This window comes from Zalophus californianus, chromosome X (genome assembly GCF_009762305.2).
Source record: "Zalophus californianus isolate mZalCal1 chromosome X, mZalCal1.pri.v2, whole genome shotgun sequence".
Taxonomy (NCBI): Eukaryota; Metazoa; Chordata; class Mammalia; order Carnivora; family Otariidae; genus Zalophus; species Zalophus californianus.
Window position 1 is genome coordinate 115,705,772 of NC_045612.1, and position 21,177 is coordinate 115,726,948.

The window sequence follows — 21,177 nt, forward strand, 5'->3', positions numbered from 1 at the left end:
TTCTTCCACCTCAGCCGCAGTGACTTCTTCCTAGAAACATCGCCAAAGGCAAGGGAAGCAAGGGCAAAAACGAACTATTGGGACCTCATCAAGATAAAAAGCTTTTGTACAGCAAAGGAGAGTCAACAAAACCAAAAGACAATGGACAGAATGGGAGAAGATATTTGCATATGACATATCAGATAAAGGGCTAGTATCCAAAATCTATAAAGAACTTATCAAACTAACACCCAAAGACAAATAATCCAATCAAGAAATGGGCAGAAGACATGAACAGACATTTCTGCAAAGAAGACATCCAAATGGCCAACAGACACATGAAAAAGTGCTCAACATCACTCGGCATCAGGGAAATCCAAGTCAAAACCTCAATGAGATACCACCTCACACCAGTCAGAATGGCTAAAATGACAAGTCAGGAAACAAGAGATGTTGGCGGGGATGTGGAGAAAGGGGAACCCTCCTACACTGTTGGTGGGAATGCAAGCTGGTGCAGCCACTCTGGAAAACAGTATGGAGGTTCCTCAAAAAGTTGAAAATAGAGCTACCCTATGACCCAGCAATTGCACTGCTGGGTATTTACCCCAAAACTACAAAAGTAGTGATCTGAAGGGGCACGTGCACCCCAATGTTTATAGCAGCAACGTCCACAATAGCCAAACTATGGAAAGAGCCTAGATGTCCATCAACAGATGAATGGATAAAGAAGATTTGTGGGGTGTGTGTGTGTACAATGGAATATTATGCAGCCATCAAAAAATGAAATCTTGCCGGAGCCAAGCTGAGATCCATCGAGGCAGTCGTGTTCTCTCTGCGGTGAGCTTTCTCACCAGCTGAATTCAACTGGGTGAACTATGAGTGGCCGAGTCAGATCCAGATCCAAATCCAAACAAAGAAAAGATGATCCAGGGTCTAACCAGCACCGCGCACCCAGTGATGAGAAACTGAAACAAAAGGAGGCACCACCTGAGAGTCAGGATATTCTACCTGATCAAGGGAAAGAAGTTGAGGGAGGACCTGTGGCTCAAGGACAGGACCTGGAAGCTGATCTCCAGACGCTGCTTCAGGCAAAGGCTAGGGGTATAAGTGAAGATGACCCTGATGTCAAGAGGCTAAGTCTACCCTTTTGAGAGCCCATTAAAATGCCAGAAGCAGGTGAAGGACTAGCCCAGATTTAAACCAGGACAAGCTGAAACATGGAAACTACTCTTATGCAGGGTACTTCACTGTTGTAATTCTCTCAATAAAGTTTTACAAACTTCCTCCAAAGGAAAAAAAAATGAAATCTTGCCATTCGCAACAACGTGGATGGAACTACAGTGTATTATGGTAAGCGAAATAAGTCAATCAGAGAAAGACAAGTATCATATGCTCTCACTGATAGGAGGAATTTGAGAAACAAGACAGAGGATCATAGGGGAAGGGAGGGAAAAATGAAACAAGACGAAACGAGAGAGGGAGACAAACTATAAGAGACTCTTACTCTCGGGAAACAAACTGAGGGTTGCTGGAGTGGTGGGGGGTGGGAGGGATGGGGTGGCTGGGTGATGGATACTGGGGAGGGTATGTGCTACGGTGAGCGCTGTGAATTGTGTTAAGACTGATGAATCACAGACCTGTACCCCTGAAACAAATAATACATTATATGTTAATTTAAAAAAAAAAAGTACCAACGTTGGTGAGGATGTGGAGCAATTGGAACTTCCATACACTTCTGGGAGTATAAATTGGTACAACCAGTTTAGAAAACTGGTAGGCAGTAGCTACTAAAGCCAAACATATCCATCCCCTGTGCTCGAGCAATTCCACTCTTAGATATATACCAAACAGCTGTGGATACATCAGCTCATCAAAACACATGTGAAAAAATGTTTGTGGCAGTAGCCCTAAACTGGAAATGACCCAAATGTCCATCATCAGGAAAATGGATCAATGAATTGTGGAGTATGCACACAATGCATAATTTTATTCAGCAATGAGAATGAACAATCTACTGTATATGCAACAACATGGAAGAATCTTACAAACGTAATTTTGTGTCTAGCACTGTTCACCCAACAAGTATATAGTATGTGACTCCACTTACATAAAGTTCAAAACCAAGACAATCTAATTGAGGTGGGTAGAAGTCAGAATAGTGGTTACCTTTGTTGGGGGGGGTGGATAGTGACTGGTAAAAAGGCCTGGGGAGGATGTTTCAGGATACAGTAATGCTTTATTTCTCAATCTGGGTGATGGTTACAAGAGTTGTTCACTTTGTGAAAATTAACCAAACAGTACCTTCACGGTCTCTGCACTTTTCTATAGGAATGTTAAAGTTCATTAGAAAACTTACTTTAAAACTCAGTAACAAATACAATCAACAGCAACCAAAAAGCCAATGACGTTAAAATGTCTAAGGATGAATGGCTTGGGGTTGAGGCTCATGAAGTAATCCCAAAGTCTCAGGTTTTAGTGACTGAAAAGCTGGACGTACTTCAAGTTTATGACCATAAATCTCAGAAGGCTCTCAACACAGCCAGGTAATCCTGCTACACCTCCTTACTGCATCCATGTTCCCTCCCTGAGACAACATTAACACCCAGCCTTCTCTCCTCACATTACCAACACCATCTCAGCTGAGGACCTCACTATGCACACACTGAGAAAAATCAATGTAATCATGTAAGAGCAGCCCGTCCCCCCACCACCAGCTCAGCAGCCCGCCAGCCATCTCTACCCATATATCTCACACTCATGTCTCCAGTCTGAGCCCTCTCTCTTGAGCTTAGAACCCACACATCTAATTGTCTAAGACACATAAGGCATCTCAAGTTAATATGGCAAAAATACAAAACTACTGATGCCACACACACACACACACACACACACACACACACACACACACAAATATCCACTCTTCCACCAGCCTTACCCATGTCTGGGAATAGTACCATCTTCTACAAGTTGTTTAAGACAAACAAAACAAAACAAAACTAGAAGTCATCCATAACTGTTTTTTTCCAATCATACGTTATACCCAAACCAATTAATAAATCCTATCAATTCAGAATCCTACCACTTTTCACGGTCCCTATAGATACCTCCCTAGTCCTGACCACCATCACCAGTCACACTAACTGGTCTACCAGCCTCCAGACTTGCCTCCAGAGTGACTTCACTAAAGTGTATGTCAGATCATGTCACTCCTGCAAAAGCTACCCCAGCCTGGCTCAAGGTAAGAGAAAGCAACTGTGCATGGATGGAGCAGCATGCAGACTACACAGGGACAATGATCAGGCTGGGAAGGCTATCCAGGGGGTATGGAGGTACCCAGACACATTCAAATGAGGAGAAAAGGGCACATGAGTCTCTTTTATCTTTTAGGCTTCCTCTCCCTTTGAAACTCCCCTAGGCCTTGAGCAGCGCTGAAGGGAGATGCATAATGCAGAAGATGCCACTGGTAGCCCACCCATAGGCCCTCTGCCCTCCCCAAGAGGACCCCTGCAGACATTCCTGTTCACAACATAGGCTTTTTGTAACTCTCTACCTGGCCCAGGAGCATGCTGAGCCCACACATGGGGCAGGCCCCAGGAGCCAGGGAGTTCATGCTCCAAGTGCTACTTTCCATCAATCAGGAGTAGAAGTTGGTGGGTAAATAAATACTCCAGCATCCCTCACTCCTCAGTGGAACACTTCTGGGGTGTGTGCTGGATTGAACCCCAGCTGCCCACAGTGATAAGCAGCTCACAACATGCATGAGCTTCCCTCCCCTCCCTGACCCACCTCCCCACTCCCCACCTCCTTGTGCTTTCTGGAATCCCCCCTCAAATAAACTACTCACACAGAAATCCTTGTCTCTCTGTCCGCATGCTAGGAAACCCAAATGAAAACATACAGTATTGTGCTTTTCCTCCCGAAGGTAACGTTTTCTATGACGTCAAACAACAACGCCATCCTAAATTTACATGGACAAGGGAAGGGAAAGGTCTGGACACAAAGTGTGGAGATGATGCTTTAGAAAAACTTAAAAATAGATTTTTAAGTTCATCCCTGGGTATTAATTAGCCCCATATTTATTTATCTCTTCGTGTATACATACATATAAAGAGTATATAGTCATCAAAAATCCTCTTTTCTCCATCCACCATTAGTTTGCACTCCTGTAAAAGGGCCTGAAAGGACTATGTTAAATGCCAGACACATAACTGCCCACTGCTGTCTCTAAAGAAAGAGGGGAGAAGGGGGCACATTCTGCTCCAGCACTGAGTTTCACTTGTGTGAGATCTAATTTAAGGAGCGATGTGACACACACACACACACACACACACACACACACACACACACACAGACACACACAAATGTATGCACCACTCAACATTGTCTGCAAAACTTCCCTCCAGTTCTTTTGAAGTGAAACCACCACTCACCCCAACCGCACTCCCCAGATATCAGCGCTGTAGAAAGTGAAGGGCTTGTCCCTGCTGTGTGGTTTGGGGGTTAAAAAAAAAAAAAAAAGAGGCAGGATTAAAGCGCTCACTTCAAGTCCCAAAAGTAAAATACGACTTGGCCTACGGCAGTCCTAATTCTTTCCAGAACTCATCTCGGAATTGCCCTTTTAAACAACCAGTCATTAACCCAACTCTGGGTCTTTTATAGCTGCGAAAACCGATCGCGCACATCATTTATTCATTACGCTTATTATTATTGTTATTGCAGAAAAGCAGCGAATTCCCGGGGCGCGGTGCAGAGGGGGTTTTTTTGTTTGTTTGGGGGGGTGCGCGAGTGGGGAGCGTCGGCGAGGGGGCTGGGCTGCAGGGCAGAGGTGCCCGGAAATCCCCGAGGAAGGATGCCGCGACAGCGCCCCCGCCTCGCGCGCTCCGCGGCCACCGCGCTCCGGCGCAGCTGCTGCAGCAACGGAGGAAGCTTCTTATGTAAGCCCGAGCCGCTGACATCACCTTCGCCACGAGCGTCGCAGCCGGACTAGGCGCCAAAGGACCGGCGCGCGGGCCTAGCGCCCCCGCCCACCGTCGGTTCGTTCCTAAAGGTTTCGGCCGCCGCCTGATTTGACCGACCTGAGCGCCCCTCGGAGGGCAGATGACACAGAAGGACATTTATTGGGAGCCCTAGGGTGTCGCAAGAGTGAAGTTAAAGGGCAGCAAAGATGCCCAAGGGTCTTCCACACGCGGGTGGATTTTGGGCGACAGTACACGGTGGGGGAGGGGGGAGGGGGACACGCCTCCAGGCTCCTCAGAAGGCAGACGGCATCGAGAGCCATTTAGTAGGAGCCCTGTGCTGCTGGGCGCGGGAAAGATGCCCAGGGTCTGGGACACTCCTGCCTCCACGCCCATCCCCGCGGCCCCTCTGGGCCACAAGGTTAGAGCAGAGGCTTCGGAGTTCACTCGCGCGGCGGACGGCGCCGCGCTACGTCGCACGCAAGCGCAGGCACAAGTTCGGGGCTCGGCGCAGACCCTGAGGTAACAGTAAGAGTGACAAAACCGCTACGGCGTTGCAGAAGCCCTAAAAGGACGCTCGCTACTCCTCGAGCCCCCCAAGCACGCACGGAGGGTACTACAGGGCTCGGGGCTGGACTGCTGGAAACCACCGAAGTTGCACCAATCCCCCACCCCCACCCCCGGGGAAGGCGAGTCCCGGGAATGAATGACAGACCCCTCTGCCTCCTGTGTCCCCAACACTCTCCCTCTCAGCCCGCGGCTGCCTACGAGTTCCCAGGCCGCCCCTTTAACTTTCTCCCCCCCCACCCCCTTCCGCGACTGCATCCCCGCCTCCCGCCCAGCGGGAACTCCCAGCACCGGGAGGCCTGGGGTGGGTCCCAGAGGAGGGGAGGGTGGGGAGGCGAGAGTTAAGGTGCAAGCTGCAGCGGGCGCGGCGCCGCGGGGCTGGGATTGCGGCGACCGGGGAGGGCGCGAGGGTGCGGCGCCGGAGCGGAGCGCCGGGCGGGCGGACGGCGCGGGTACTCACGCACTGCCTCCTGCTTGGGGTCCAGCGTGCCAAGGACGCGCTGCACGCTGCTGAGCTTGCCCTGCAGCGCCCAGACGCGGCGGTGGGTCAGCTGGATGTCGCTCTCGAGCTCCTGGAAGAGGCTGCACGCGTGCCGGGCCACGTCCGAGAGCTGCCGGAGGATGCGGGCCAGCGCGGCATTGCTGACCGCGCACAGGTCCAGCATGAGCAACACGGCCGCGGCTGCCGCCGAGGACGCCTCGCCAGCCGCGGACGCCGCCTCCGCGACCCCCGCCGCGCTCTCCTCGCCCGCTGCTGGCGCCTCGCCGTGCGGCGGCTGCGCCTGGTCGGTCGGCGCGGGCAGGGGCGGCGGCGGCGGCGGCGGCCCGGGAGGCGCGCGGGTGGGATCCTCCGGCCCCGGCGCCACGGCCTCGTCCCGTCGGTCCGGCGGTTGCAGGGGCGGCGGCGGCTCAGCGCTGCCCCCGTTAGCGTCCTCCGCCGGGCCGGGCGCCGGGCGCCGCTGCCGGCACAGCCACTGCGGCTCCACGATCCTCTTGGCGAAAGGCATCCCGCGAAGCCGGGCCGAGACTTTCTGGTCTCCTCAAAGCGCCCCTTGCGAGCGGGGAACCGGGCGCGCCCACCTGGGCGGAGAGGGAGCAGGAGTCGGGCAAAGGCGCGACCGGGCGGTCCGGAGACGCGAGGGCTCCTCAGCTCACCTGGTCTCCTCCTCTTCCCCGCCCCTCTGGCAAATCAGTCCACCTGGTCGACCTCCGGGCGCACCGTTCCCTGGGTAGGATGACAAGAGCGGGGCACAGAAATCCCGGGGTGCGCCTGGGCTCTCCTCACTTGCTTCCGACCCGGGTCGGCTGGCTCAGCTCCATCATTCCTGCCTCGCCGCCGGCGCCCCGGCCGCTGCCGCCGCCACCGCCTATATAAATGGGCGTGTATGTGTGTGTGTGTGTGTGTGTGTGTGTGTGTTTGTGTGTGTGTGTGTGTGAGTGTGTGCGCGCGCCTCAGTTTGAAAGTACCCCGGCGCAGGCCTCTCCCCGCGCGCCCCTCGGCCGCTCCGGGGAGCGACTGCGCCCGGGATCTCACTCCCTCTCTGGGCGGGGAGGAGGTTTCGGAAAGGCGCTTTGAAAACCCGGAGAGAGGAATCCGCCTCCAGCCCGAGTGCAGGAGGCGGCGCGGGGGTGGCGGGGCGGACGCAGGGCGGAGGGAGGCCGGGGCGAGGGGGGCGCAGCGCCCTGTGCGGCCGCTGGGAGTCACTGGTGGCCTCGCCGCGCCCGGCGCGCTCCGACGCAAAGACACTCGCATCCAAGGGGTTAGGATTGAGACTCTCAGCGTGATGGGGGCAGGAAGTCCTCAAATTGGGGTTGGGGGTGTGGGTAGCGAGCGCAGAGGCAGGAGGGTGGGGTATTGGGGTTGCGGCAGATTTGGCGTGTTGGAGCAAGTTGCTTCGCTGAATTCCAGCTCTGAGCAAGTCCTTTGGGTCCTTAGCAGGAAAAGCTGGGCTGCCCCTCGGAGAGCCCCCGGGCTCTGTAAGCGTCGTGGGACAGCTGGGGTGGGAGGTGATGAGGCTTGGGCGCTTCCCAGAGTGGCCAGGATGCTGTTGATACCTCTTTCCAGGCAACTCTCGGCCGCCTGCGTTAGGCCAGGTCTCTAAAGAGTATCATGAATGAGGCCCAAACCAACAATGAGCAAAAGCCCCAGAAAACTGATTGCAAAACTCATTGGCATGTTAGGTGAGATAAGCCGGATCACCTGCGTGTTACCCTACTGGGCTGATCATACACAGGGATTTTCGAGTTCTCTATCAGAGAGATGATGATTCCCAGAAGAAAGTTTTCCCCTGCAGTTAACTGAAAGGTATAATTTCTAAAAATGCATGTATTTCGATTGCCGCAGTCTGCAGGCTGGATGCTGTCAGCCTAAAACCTAAAAAAAAAGAGTTTGGGAAATGTTAATAAAACACATGCTTTCATCCCTCCAAAAAGAATACTGTAAAAATATTTTTTTTATTTTAAAGCCACAAGCCAGATCTTGGGAATGCAGCCTTCATTTCTTGTGTCTAAAGAGAACATGGAAAAAATATGTTTTATGGCAACAATAAAGTCCTCCAGCCCTGCGGTAGTGCCTCCTCTCCACTCTCCCTGCCTTTAGTGGGAGCCTGCACAGGGCCCCCACAGTCAGCACTTTGGACTGGCCCACACTTTGGTTATGAAGGCTTCAACAGACCCTTCCTTCTCTTATTCTACCAAAAAAAAAAATTAATAACATGGGGCGCCTGGGTGGCTCAGCCGTTGAGCGTCTGCCTTCAGCTCGGTCATGATCCCAGTATCCTGGGATTGAGCCCCGCATCGGGCTCCCTGCTTGGTGGGAAGCCTGCTTCTCCCTCTCCCACTCCCCCTGCTTCTGTTCCCTCTCTCGTTCTCTCTCTCTGTCAAATAAATAAATAAAATCTTTAAAAAAAATTAATAACATTTTGGCAAGGGAACATCCTTGTTCATAAAAGATCCAGGCTGGGAATTTGAGGGTAAAGGGTCATGATGTCTGCAAGGTACACATAATCAGTTCAGTAACAACAACAAGAATAATGATGATAATAGTCATGTCTATGTACAAAGACAGAGAAAAAAGTGAATATGGCAAAATAATGAGTCTAGGTAAAGGGCATTTTGGGAGTCATTGTACGTTTCTTGCAACTTTACATTTGGTTTTGTTTCCAAACAAAAAATGAAAAAAGAAAATATTTTGGAAAAGGGTCTTTTAGGAGTTGTTTTTTATCTCACAAATCTAAAAAGCTTAGAGCTGGTTGTTTTCAAATTCAGCTTGACTTTTTAATATGTTCGAAATTCTGAACATGAGTTCTGCTAGGTAGCCAAGCCACACACTCCTCCCTAAACATATTGAGGCATAAAGAACAATGAGGGGTTTTAAAGGCATCCAGTTAGCAAGCCTTGTGGCAAGTCGACCCTGCCTGTCACTCCCCCTCACCCAGCACTGTCCTATTAATAGCACCCAGAGGGCCAGTAGAGTGGGCTCAGCTGAGCACTCACAGGGGCAATGAGCCGGCTTGGGTTGTCACTCCTAAAAGGAGCTTGGGATCATTGGTGAGTTCCTTCCTGGGCCCCAGGGTCCCTGAGGCACCGCCAGGCTTGATTGAAGGAGAGGGCAAAAGAGTCTCACAGAAGAGGAAGAGTCTTCCTCCAGGTCTAGGAGGAGGAGGATTCCAGGGGGTAATTAAGTTCAAGAACAGGCTAGGGACGTTGGTGCCTGCCCCGAAGTGGTCAGCATAGACTGAAGTCAAGATTTCAAAATGATTCAAAGCACACTTCAACTATGCAAAAAAGAAAACTCTCTTTGTAATCTCCTGGACTCCTAGTCATGTGCTAATAAAGCCATTGGGTTCAAAATTAAAAGCTTTGATTCTGGCTTTTGATCCCTTCCGTTCTCAGTCCACTGTAAAGTATGAATAAAGGCACGTTTAGAAATGTGATTGTTCTACATCTGGAACACCACCTAAATAAAAACTATGTGTCAGCTATCCAAGGACAGCTTTAAGACAACTTCCTAGCCTCACTGTACCTCTTCCCATTTTAAGCCTCTCCTATGTGACCTACCTTCCTCTCTCTCTCTCTTTCTCTCTCTCTCTCTCTCTCTCTCTCTCTCTCTCTCTCTCACACACACACACACACACACACACACACACACACACACTCTTCAGCTTGGCTCCTAATGTATAGAACTGAAATACTGAAATCAATAAAAGTGTAGCAACCACATGTAATCATGATGAGATGTATGAATATTCTTAATGCTGATGCGTTTTCCACACATCCACAGGAGCTGTGCCTTCCTTAATCAAATCCCCGATCGCACCATTTTACTCTGGCTTTTCCCGCAAAAACCTGATGAAATCAAGGTTGGGATCTGAAGCCAGACTACTATACCTACTTATGTGCGTGTTCATCTCTCCTGATCACATACCGCACCCCCCCCCCCGTGTGCCCCTTTACTACCATGAGCTTGTAGCCAAAATGGAAAGGAAAGGCAGCATTTAAAAATAACTGGCCTAATCCCCAGCAGTCAAACTCACGCAGCTCAAAGGCCAGCACAATTTCCCCATAGATGCTAATGTTCGGTCAGTATAAACCTAAGGCCATTGTAAAATGAATGAAATACCCCATCTATGTCACCACACCCCCCAGTCACGCTCCTGCCTGCTGCAGCCCAGGGGGAACCAGTGCCAACAGTCAAGCTCCTCTAGAGCCTCCCAAGAAACAAAACAGTTTCCTGAAAGATTCTTCACCAAAAATGTCTGCTCTGTTTCAAATATCCCAGCATTGATGCTGCACCATCATTGTTTATACTTGAAAAATATTTATTTTGTCTAAGAAATTCCAGGAGATACATGGGCTCGTTAGCATAATCATGTAATTATAGTGACTGGAGTCTCCCTTCCTCCACCCAGTTGCACCGATTCCTCACCTAATCACTCTAATTCACTCCTGAAAGCCCTGCCACTAAGTAAAAAGCTGTTAAATAAAAAGTATTTTCATTAATTTTTGGGGGGGAAATCATGAGCATTCCATCCCAACCCAAGTTACCCAAACCACTTTACAGATAGAAAAATATATCAAGTTTACATAAGTAAAAAGCAACAACTTGGGAGTAAATGAATATGGTATGCCCATAAAATGTAATGTTAAAATATCTGGCAGTGGAGGTGCATTGTACTTGCCAAAGGAGGAAGAGCAGATCCGAGAGTGGGTAGCGATGGCTGGAGGAGGAGAGAGAGGTTGCCATTCTTGGGAAACTCTTGGAGAGTCATATGGTTCACATTCAAGCAGAAAACTTTCTGGAGCTCATGGCTATCCTACACTTGAATTGCACCCCCGAATAAAGTCATAGCACAGAAAAACAACTTTAGGGCAAGATAAAAGCTAAAGATGAGAGAGCCACAGAACATATGAGAAGAAGGCATGCGCACAGTCAACCGAAGGACTGCAGGAGATGTTACTGGCCCCTCTCCCTCCCACGCCAGGAGGCCACACTTCATGCTCCCCAGGAGGTTCTCCCAAGTTGGATGTTAGCTGCTGAGCTCTGACATTCACCAACTCCCTCTCTGCTTTGGCTTTGCTGGTTCACGGGAGGAAGCTAGCAGCCCATGGGTGTGTGCCAGCTTGTTGGAGGGAGCATGCATTCTCCCAGAGCTAAGGTTCACAGCATAAACATCGTGGCCAAAGCCTCCACGGCTTTGTTTTTGAAACTCAAAAGTCCAAGCGTTTCTGGTTCGAGAACCTTAAATTTGGCTTTGTGTACCTATGTTCCCAGGAAAGACCAGGGGGAAGAATTCATTAATACATCAAAATATGAAGCCACCATACACATAAGCACAGGTGCATACATATTGACAATTATCATGTGTATAGTTTTCAGGGGAAGAAAAAAAAGACTATATACCACTCCCAAAGATTTTCCTTTATTTCAGTTTGTGCTTTTCTTCCTCAAAAATCCTCATTTAGCCTATCGAGTGTGAAGGACAAGGGTTTCTCTCTGCATTTTACTGACAGGGACACATGGGCAGAAAAATAGATAATGCCAGTAAGTGGTTTTTCCAAAACGCCAAAGACTGTGAATCCAAAGACTGTTCTAACCAGCTTTTTTATCTTCCCTGCAAAGAACTGTTGATTGCTCACATTGTTTCCAACGGCAGAAATTTTGACTTCTTTCTTATCTTAAGAACTCCTAGCCTCACATTTTACAACTGAATATAATTTTAAACATGCCAAATCTGGATCTAGTCAGAACTGCAAATACATCAAAATAACGGACAGAGTTAAAGCAGATGGTGATAGCAAACAGGAAAGTTTCATTCACTGATTCGTTCTTCTGGTTATGCAACAAACATTTACTGGAAGCTTTATTTACTGAGTGCAAACATCTATTGGGTGCTCAGGCCTCTGTTGGCTGCCAGGGATCTAAAACGAAAGAAGACATAAACACCGCTCTCAAAGGGTGGAGTCTTATAGGGTAAATAGACCTGTAAACAAATCAAGGTAGTACATCGGCCAGCGAGCTATAATAGAGATAAAAATTAAGTGCAATTCACAATCCCAGAGTGATTAACGCGGTTTGGGGGGAATCCAGGGAGTCTAAACGCAACAGAGGCTTCAGCGAGTGCTGGGTCTTCCAGCTTAGAAACCGGAAAACTAAAGCTGAGCCCAAGCATCAGCACATGGTTGAAAGCAAAACAGTGGCGAAAATTAAGAGGCCCTCCAGCCAGCTGTAAGAGAAGACGTGCTTTTGACTAGAATCATGAAATGGCACTTCCAACAAGTCTTTTAAAAATCCTGGAAACCAGTTGGTAGGAGAAAGAATGTGGAAATTAGGTTGTTTTTTTGTTTTTGTTTTTGTTTTAAGGTGATTTGTAATTCTCACACTTTGGCGGGTCTCAGTTTATAAAGAGGAAGTCGATTTTTAATATATTTACTATAAAGGAAAGTCTTCAGTTGGGTAAAATGAAGCACAGTCTCTAGAGCACATGGTGCTAATAAAGCTAAACAGCCATTCCCTAAGGGTTCATAAGCTCTCCCCCCCACACCTCCCCTTTTTTTGAACTGTGCAGAATTTGCTTTCCAAGCACCCTTCTGTGAGGAAAACGACTGGCGCGGGCCTTGACCCAGAGGAAGTGCTTTTGACTGTGGTGGTCCTGAAATAAATCAGCTCTTTTGGAGAGGAACTTGAGGGAGCGCAATCAACAACTCACGTTATCAGTCTGGGACACAGCCCTTGTGAACAGCAGAGGCAGCAAACTGCAAACTTTATCAAGATTGTAGTGCTCATTAAGGAAGTGAAATTGAGCCAGATTTGAAGGAAAGCGCTGTAGTAATTACAGAGCTATGAAGATTTAAAAGCTATGCGCCTGGGCACGCAGAGCGCAACGTGTTTCCTTTGGGTTCAGAGACACCACAATTACAGGGCTTAAGGGGAGCAAAGCACCGAATTAGAACTCCCCATTAGTTTGATGAATCACTGATGTAAGTGCAGGCACCGGAAGTGGCTGTGGCTCAGCCTGATTTCTGTCCACTGTTCTCCCTCTAGTTCCTTTACAAGATGAGGGGGTCGGGGAAGAACACAAGCCTTGGGTTAATGATAAAAAACTGAGCACAAGAAAGTTAAAACTTTCCGAAGCTTAATGATTTCCCTACATTGGTGTTGGCTTTGCCAAGAGTTGTATAATAGCGTGTTCTTTCTTCTTCCTGGGCTGTTACATGGTAATGGTACAACAATGACATGTTAGTAAATCTAATAAGAAAACCAGAGAATAAAGTATTTTATGTGGGTGTAGAACAAGTTAACATCCCCACGGGAAGCTCACCGAGATAATAATATACAATACTGCACAAGACATGCTAGAATAAACAGACAAACAAACAACCAGTATCTAGCCAATTAGCAATCGTGGGCAAAAGTCTGGTTCTTTGGAAGGAACGGTTCGACCCTTCTGATTGACCTAACAAATCTACTTGCAGAAATGGTGTCTTGCCCCAGAAAGTGATGCTGCTGGTGTGAGGTAAGTATTTCAGGGTCAGGATATTTGACTCTGTGACTCCACATCAATACAACCAAAAACTACAGCCAATTTTTTTTTTTTATGAGTGGGGGACACAAAGGCACAAAGAGGTCAACACACTAATTCCAACCCAGCATGACCACTCAGACAAAGAACTCCGTAGATGAAACTCCGGAACTCACGGCCCAAAGATACTTTACTGGACGGGCCAGCCTTTAAATTGGGTGCCGAGATGATGCTTGGTGGGAAAGGTGATTTTGTCAGCAGGAGATTTTTAAATAAAAAATGGCACCAAAATTTACTTACGTGGCCCTTTTCATATTTGCGCATGAACTACAAGGCTCCTGGGATCAAATGTGAGACAACCGACCAGCCGTGCCTCTTAAATTATTTTTCCGGAGGTGTTTTCTTTCTCCACCTCAATTGTAAAGATCCAGGAATAACAGCCCAGTGCACAAAGTAGACATTTTTATTTCTCATCCTGTCTCAACGGTCTCATAATGGTTCAATGAGAGTCTGGAAATAATGAAAGCTTCTCCATGGAGAAACACAAGACTCACCGTAAGGAACAATTGCACCTAGGAGTCTCCTGTAGTAACAGCAACACTAGCAGAAACATTCCAGGAGTCCGAGTTTCCTATTTAAGAGAAAAGAATTTAAAAAGTGACCATCCTATACGCTCACTAGTGTACAGATGGAATATCAGGCCACTAAGACGAAAATAAACAGTTGGATTTCTTTTGAAACATGTTTAAAGTATTTCCTACTGACTCTGGAGAGAACTTCACCCCTGGTTGCTAGGGAAGTCATAATAAAAGACTGGGGAAAGTGAAAAAGAGGGGGAAAAAAGGATTTGAGTTTTTAAATTTATTTTCCATTTTTATTTTATTTTGCCTTTATTTGCCCTTGGGAAAGGGTATTCATTTTGAACCACCCGTAGGACTTCCATAGTTCTGCTGCAGTGGCGGAAACTGCCCTTTGCTTACCCACTACCCCTTACTTCTTTTCTAACAGAATTTCAGTTTCGTTCCAGGCGGCATTGACACCAGCCAACCTGCTCACCATCCTAGGTTCCCTCACATTTAGGGTTGGCCAGATAATGTAGTTCTGGATAAAAACGTCTACATGGACAGCTGCTAGAGATTTCAAGGAACATTTTGGGTTTTTTTCTTCCCCCCCAAGGTGCTGCCCTTCTGGATTCTTCCTCTCTCTCCTTGGCCCTGGTGAATGGACTTGGGGCTGAGATGGAAAGGCTGTCCCGTGACTGTCACATACATGAGCATGAAAGCCTCATGCATAGAAGTAAGGCTCTGGGGAAATAAAAGAACAGAGTGCTCCCTAGACCTGGACTCCCACCCCTACCAAATTTCTTGTATTGTGAGAAAAATAACCCCCTATTTGGGTCAGATACTATATGCATGCACTCAGAGGTACTTCTGACTGACAGGAGTGCCAATTCCTTACAAAGCAATCCTCCAAAATTCAGAATACTAGGGTTCTAGATCTTCTTCATTCATTCGTTCCATACGTTATTCAACAAAAACCTACTAATGTGTCTGCGACTGTTCTAGGAACCAAGGAGCCACCTGTGGATTAAACAGAACAAAGCAAAGACTTGCCCTCGTGGTGCTCACTTTCCCGTTAAACAATATTAAATAATCATTGTTCCATAACAGTTTGTGAATTCAAAATATGGTTCTATACTCCGAAAACTATAGAACACTCATGAAAGAAATTGAAGAGGACACAAAGAAATGGAGAAGCGTTCCATGCTCGTGGATCAGAAGAACAAACATCATTTTAATAGTAATTCTATACTACCCGGGACACCTGGGTGGCTCAGTCAGTTGAACATCCGACTCTTGATTTCAGCTCAGGTCATGATCTCAGGGTCACGGGGTCGAGCCCCATGTCAGGCTCCACGCTTAGTGTGGAGTCCACTTGTCCCTCTCTCTCTGCTCCTGCTCTCTCTCTCTCTCTCAAACGAAATCTTAAAAAAAAAACTTTTTTAATTTAAAATGTCTATACTACCCAAAGTAATCTACACATTTAATGCAATCCCTATCAAAATAACACCAGCATTCTTCCCAGAGCTAGAACAAACAATTCTAAACTTTGTATGGAACCACAAAAGACCCTGAATAGCCAAAGCAATCCTGAAAAAGAAAAACAAAACTGGAGGCATCATGATTCTGGACTTCAAGCTCTATTACAAACCTGTAGTCATCAAGACAATATGGTACTGGCACGAAAACAGACACACAGATCAATGGAACAGAATAGAGAACCCAGAAATGGTCCCACAACTATATGGTCAAATAATCTTCGACAAAACAGGAAAGACTATCTGATGGAAAAAACAGTCTCTTCAACAAATGGTGTGAAAACCGGACAGCAACATGCAAAAGAATGAAACTGGACCACTTTCTTACACCATACACAAAAATAGACTCAAAATGGATGAAAGACCTAAATGTGAGATAGGAAACCATCAAAATCCTAGAGGAGAACACAGGCAGCAACCTCTTGGACCTCGGCCCTAACAACTTTTTATTAGACATGCTTCCCGAGGCAAGGGAAACAAAAGCAAAAATGAACTATTGGGACTTCATCAACATAAAAAGTTTCTGCACAGCGAAGGAAACAACCAAGAAAACTAAAAGGCAACTTACAGAATGGGAGAAGATATCTGCAAATGGCATATCAGATAAAAGGTTAGTATCCAGAATCTATAAAGAACTTATCAAACTCAACACCCAAAAAACAAATAACCCATTTAAGAAAAGGGCAGAAGACATGAATAGACACTTTTCCAAAGAAGATGTCCAGATGGCTAAAAGACACATGAGAAGATGCTCAACATCACTGATCATTAGGGAAATGCAAATCAAAACCACAGTAAGATACACCACCTCACACCTGTCAGGATGGCTAAAATGAACAACACAAGAAACAACAGGTGTTGGCGAGGATGCGAAGAAAGGGGAACCCTCTTACACTGATGGTGGGAATGCAAACTGGTGCAGCCACTCTGGGGAACAGTATGGAGGTTCCTCAGAAAGTTGAAAACAGAACTACCCTATGACTAAGCAATTGCACTACTAGGTATTTACCCAAAGGATGTAAAAATACAGATGTGAAGGGGCACATGCACCCCGATGTTTACAGCAGCATTATCAACAATAGCCAAACTATAGAGAGAGCCCAAATGTCCCTCAATTGATGAATGGATAAAGAAGAAGTGGTATATCTATACAATGGAATATTACTCAGCCATCAAAAAGAATGAAATGCTGCCATTTGCAAGGACGTGGATGGAGCTAGAGTGTATCATGCTAAGTGAAATAAGTCAGAGAAAGACAAATACCATATGATCTCGCTCATATGTGGAGTTTAAGAAAAAAAACAGATGAACATATGGGAAGGGTGGGGGGAAGGGAGAGAGGGATATAAACCACAAGAGCCTCTTAACAATAGAAAACAAACTGAGGCTTGATGGAGGGAGGAGGAGGGGGGATGGGGTAGATAGGTGAAGGGCATTAAGGAGGGCATTTTTTGTGATGAGCACTGGCTGTTGTATGTAAGTGACGAATCCCTGAATTCTACTCCAGAAACCAGTATTGTACTGTATGTTCACCAAGTAAAATTTAAGTTAAAAAAAAAAAAAAGATGGCTCTAGGGGGTCTATATACTTAAAATAATGCAAAGAACGCAAAGAAATGATGTCTGTAGTAGATGATGTTGATTCCCTTCCAGCTTCCTTCTCCTGGCTGGCAGACTCAGCCCCACACTGCTGCAAATGCTCGCTGCTCACAGCTGAAGCCTGCTCTGGAGACTTGCCCACATTGCAGTGGAACCCCCCAGGAGCTCAAGTCCCCCCAGCAAAGGGCAGCCCATGGCCAGTGACTCAGTGGAACAGTGCAGAATGCACTCTGTGCTGATATTCACACTCCAGAACTCTCCATGGGCTCAAGCTGAGGTTGCCTTCTCCTGAATCCACGTTTGTTTAGCTCCTTCCCCTGCCCACCCTGCATCCCCCCACACTTCACAGGTCCCTCCTGAGAGCTCGCTCTCACTCACTAAGGCATCTGCAGCAAACATGCCCCACCGTGGCTTCTGCTAATGGGAACCTGACCTGTCTGCCTCCATTTTTTTTTTAATTAATAAAGAATATAAATTTTTCATTTACCCCCTTTGAACTAACCATCTAAAAACTTCCTCATTTGAATTAAAGTTTGTAGAAATTAGAGGGGCTGGCTCAGAACTCACACAGCTGATCATCATTCAACTCAGTACAGCTGGCCAGCACATTAGTTCTTACTGCTCTAATGTCCTAATTGTGTTAACTAATAATAATAAATCATTTATCTTGCACCCTCAATTGACCACCAGGTAAGAAAAAGATGCGTAAGAATTCTTAATATTGAAATAGAAGTTCATGAGACACACAAAAGCAAAAATAGAATGATCATTTCCTTTGGATCAGTAGTCAACTGATCCAAATCTTATGCACACATCAGGATACTAGCAGTCCCTGAAAAACTAACGCAAAAGTGAAAGTATTATGATGATTATATCCATTTTGCATTTGCATTTTGGAGTAATATAGACTATCCACCCTGTGAATTGTTATGCTCATAAATAACAGCACCAGAACTTTCCTGTCACACTATGCCTTAGTCCACTCAGGTTGCCATATCAACGTACCATAGACAGGGTGACTTAAACAACGGACACTGACCTCTCAGCGTTCTGGAGGCTGGAAGCCTGAGATCAGGGCACCAGCGTAGTTGGGCTCTGGGGAGGGCCCTCTGGTTTGTAGGCTGCCTTCTCCCATGATGTGGAGAGAGGAAGGGCTCTTCCGCTGCTTGGAAAGGTACCAATCCTATCATGGGGTCCCACCCTCATGACCCCATCTCACCCTGCTCACTTCCCAAAGGCCCCACCTGCAAATACCACCACAGGTTATTTTTTAAAACCCCAACATGGGTCGCATATAAAAAGCACAAAATGAAAGAATTATTAACATCATCTCATAAAAATAGTTTTTGTCTCTTTTGATCCCTGAATGTACATTTAAATGACTACTGAACTTTAATATACATTCAGTCTGTGACCACATACAATATATGAATTTAAAATCAATCTGTTGACATATTCCAATGTTTCTTACATAAGCAATTTAAGGCCAATACAATGCATCCTTTGTTAAATAGACAAATATCAAAATTTGTCTCTACAGATTGTGAATAGTAGTAAAATTGAATTAAAATGAATTTCTCAGTATAACTTTACTCGTTTATCCAAAATTAAACAGTATTTGCTTAAAATTGGGTTCTTTTTTTTAAATCATTCACTATATAAAAATGATCACATGATTTTTTAACATGTTAAGGGATTGAAAAGATGGCATGTCACTTTCAAAGGGGTTCACAGTGTCCATAAAATAGAAATGCTGAGATAGTTGATCTCTGGGGTCACATATGATGTGAAAGACTATGATTCTCATGTCACTGGCTGGACTGGGAGCTCCAGCATGCCAGGGAACTTCACCTATCTTGCTCTATATTGGTAGGTAGTTGTGTAATAGTCCTTACCTATTTAAAAGCAGGACACTGTCCCCCTCTGCTCCACTCCTTCATTGTCCAGCTCTAAGGCGACCCCCTCGCTGGTATTCCACAGCCCACGGAGCCCTCCTGGGTCCTAGAACCTGTCTTGTGATACTTTAGTGTTTCTAAACAAGAAGTATTGGGCTCAATCAAGGAAAAAAGTATGCTAGGATGTGAAATGAACCAGAGAATATAAGCCTCTGGATGGTAGAAAGCCTGAACTGAGTTGATAGATCCTCCAGTCCTAGAGATCTTTTAGAATGTCTCCAAACTCAACATCTTGGTGTGAAATATTCAAAGACCTAGAGAGAAGGAACTGAATTAAATGACCCTTTCAATTTTAAGCCTCCATGTTTCCTAACAGTGGTGTTCAATATTAGTCCAAGCTGAGCTCGTGCATGCTGCTTTATTGTTTTCGATTTTAAAACACATGAAATGCCCATCATAGACGATGTCCACACCACAAGTACAAAGCAGCGTGTACAACGGAGATGACCAAAGAGAACTGTGTGATCTGGAAGATAAGAGAAGATACCTAAATCGAGTTTCCGTTTGGACCAACAACTTTACAACAGCTTTACAACGACTGCTTTGGTTTTTCCCACCAAAACCAGAGGATCCCATCTTATTAAATCCCTGAAATATGTATTAACTTTCTTCCTCCTTAGTCTTGTTCTCCCATATATGCCAAACAGAGTGGCTAAAACCTAGAACTAATTGACAGGTCTGCCCATGCATGTATCTTCAGAGCTCTGCAAAATCCCCTGGAGCAATTCATTGTAAATAGAAGTATTAACATGTAAAGATAGTATTTTAATTAAACATTATATTGAGTTATAATACCTAACTACTTTATAAGAGCTCTTTATATATCAATGTCGGCATCTATTTATTATGTATGTTACAAATAGAGAAAAGCAAATCCTGTTCTGTGCTATTGAATTGTGGTTTGCTCTGCTGTTTCCTCATATTGTAAGAACTCCTGTCATGAATTTAAGAAGTTGTCACTGTAAGGAGTTTGACTTGGATGAAGTTGGCCCTCTGTGGTTAGGGGAGCCCCAAAGGGAGGAGTCTGGGGCCCAGAGTTGGGATCTCTGAGCACGGCACTCTTTCCCATTGATGTCCATGACTTAAAGCATTCCCTAGGCATTTTCTCACTTCTCTTTTAAATCATAATTCCCAGCTTCGCATGTGGCAGTTCTGAAAACAAGCCTCCGTGAAAGGGCTTAGAAATTCTGGGCTGAAATGAGACACCGGGCACTGCTGTAGCCCGCACGATGTTTTTCTGGGGGGAAATGACTCCTATGGCCTTTTCTCCATCACTGTCTAAAATGGTTTCCTTGGCAAACACAGCTGGAGGTTGGTCCACTTTAAATGGCACCAACAAAGAAACCTCCCCAAGTCCCTGGAGTGACTCTTCTGTGGTCTAAGAGGATTCTTAGGGATCAGCTTCCCAGTAACCAGTCTCACATACATTGGCATTACTTAGTTTCTTCCAGTGCCTCCAAGCACCTCACAAAACCATTTCTCTGCCTTCAGGGTTCACTGCTGGAGATGAACACATGATGGTTCTCCCCACGGGACAGTCCCAACCCAACACAGTGATGTGCCCCCTCCCCTCACAAGCCGCCACTGTTTCTGCTCACGTGAATGGAACGTTCAATTCGCTCAGTAAGGCTTCTGATTTTTCTCAAAGCTTTTCTATTAGATGCAGTATGAGAAGTATGGGATTACCTGGGTCTTACCTCGTGATTTAATATGGTTGAGTGGAATCATCTGGAAAGTTTTTAAAAATATTGATACTCTGGGGGCTCCTGGGTGGCTCAGTCGGTTAAGTGTCTGACTCTTGATTTTGGCTCCAGTCGTGATCTCAGGGTCGTGGGATCGAGCCCCGTGTCGGGCTCCATGCTGGGGTGTGGAGTCTGCTTGGAATTTTCTCTCTCTCTCTCTCTCTCCCCCTCTGTCTCTCCCCTACTTCCCTCTCTCTCTTTCTCTCTTTCTCTCTCCCCGCCCCCTCAAAAAATATTGATACTCTGGTCCCCACCAGCAAAC

At 46.5% G+C, this 21,177-nt stretch overlaps 1 protein-coding gene across 2 annotated transcripts in view; it reads right to left on the minus strand.

Moving 5' to 3' along the window:
* The window catches only part of NHS (NHS actin remodeling regulator), a 350,037-nt gene extending 343,008 nt beyond the window's left edge, over window positions 1–7,029 (minus strand). For both annotated transcript variants that reach the window (XM_027608735.1, XM_027608734.1), the window contains exon 1: window positions 5,962–7,029. In XM_027608735.1, the coding sequence (XP_027464536.1) occupies window positions 5,962–6,508 (547 nt within the window). In that variant the 5' untranslated portion in view covers window positions 6,509–7,029. The remainder of the gene's footprint in view (window positions 1–5,961) is intronic.
* Between the last annotated feature and the right edge of the window lie 14,148 nt (window positions 7,030–21,177).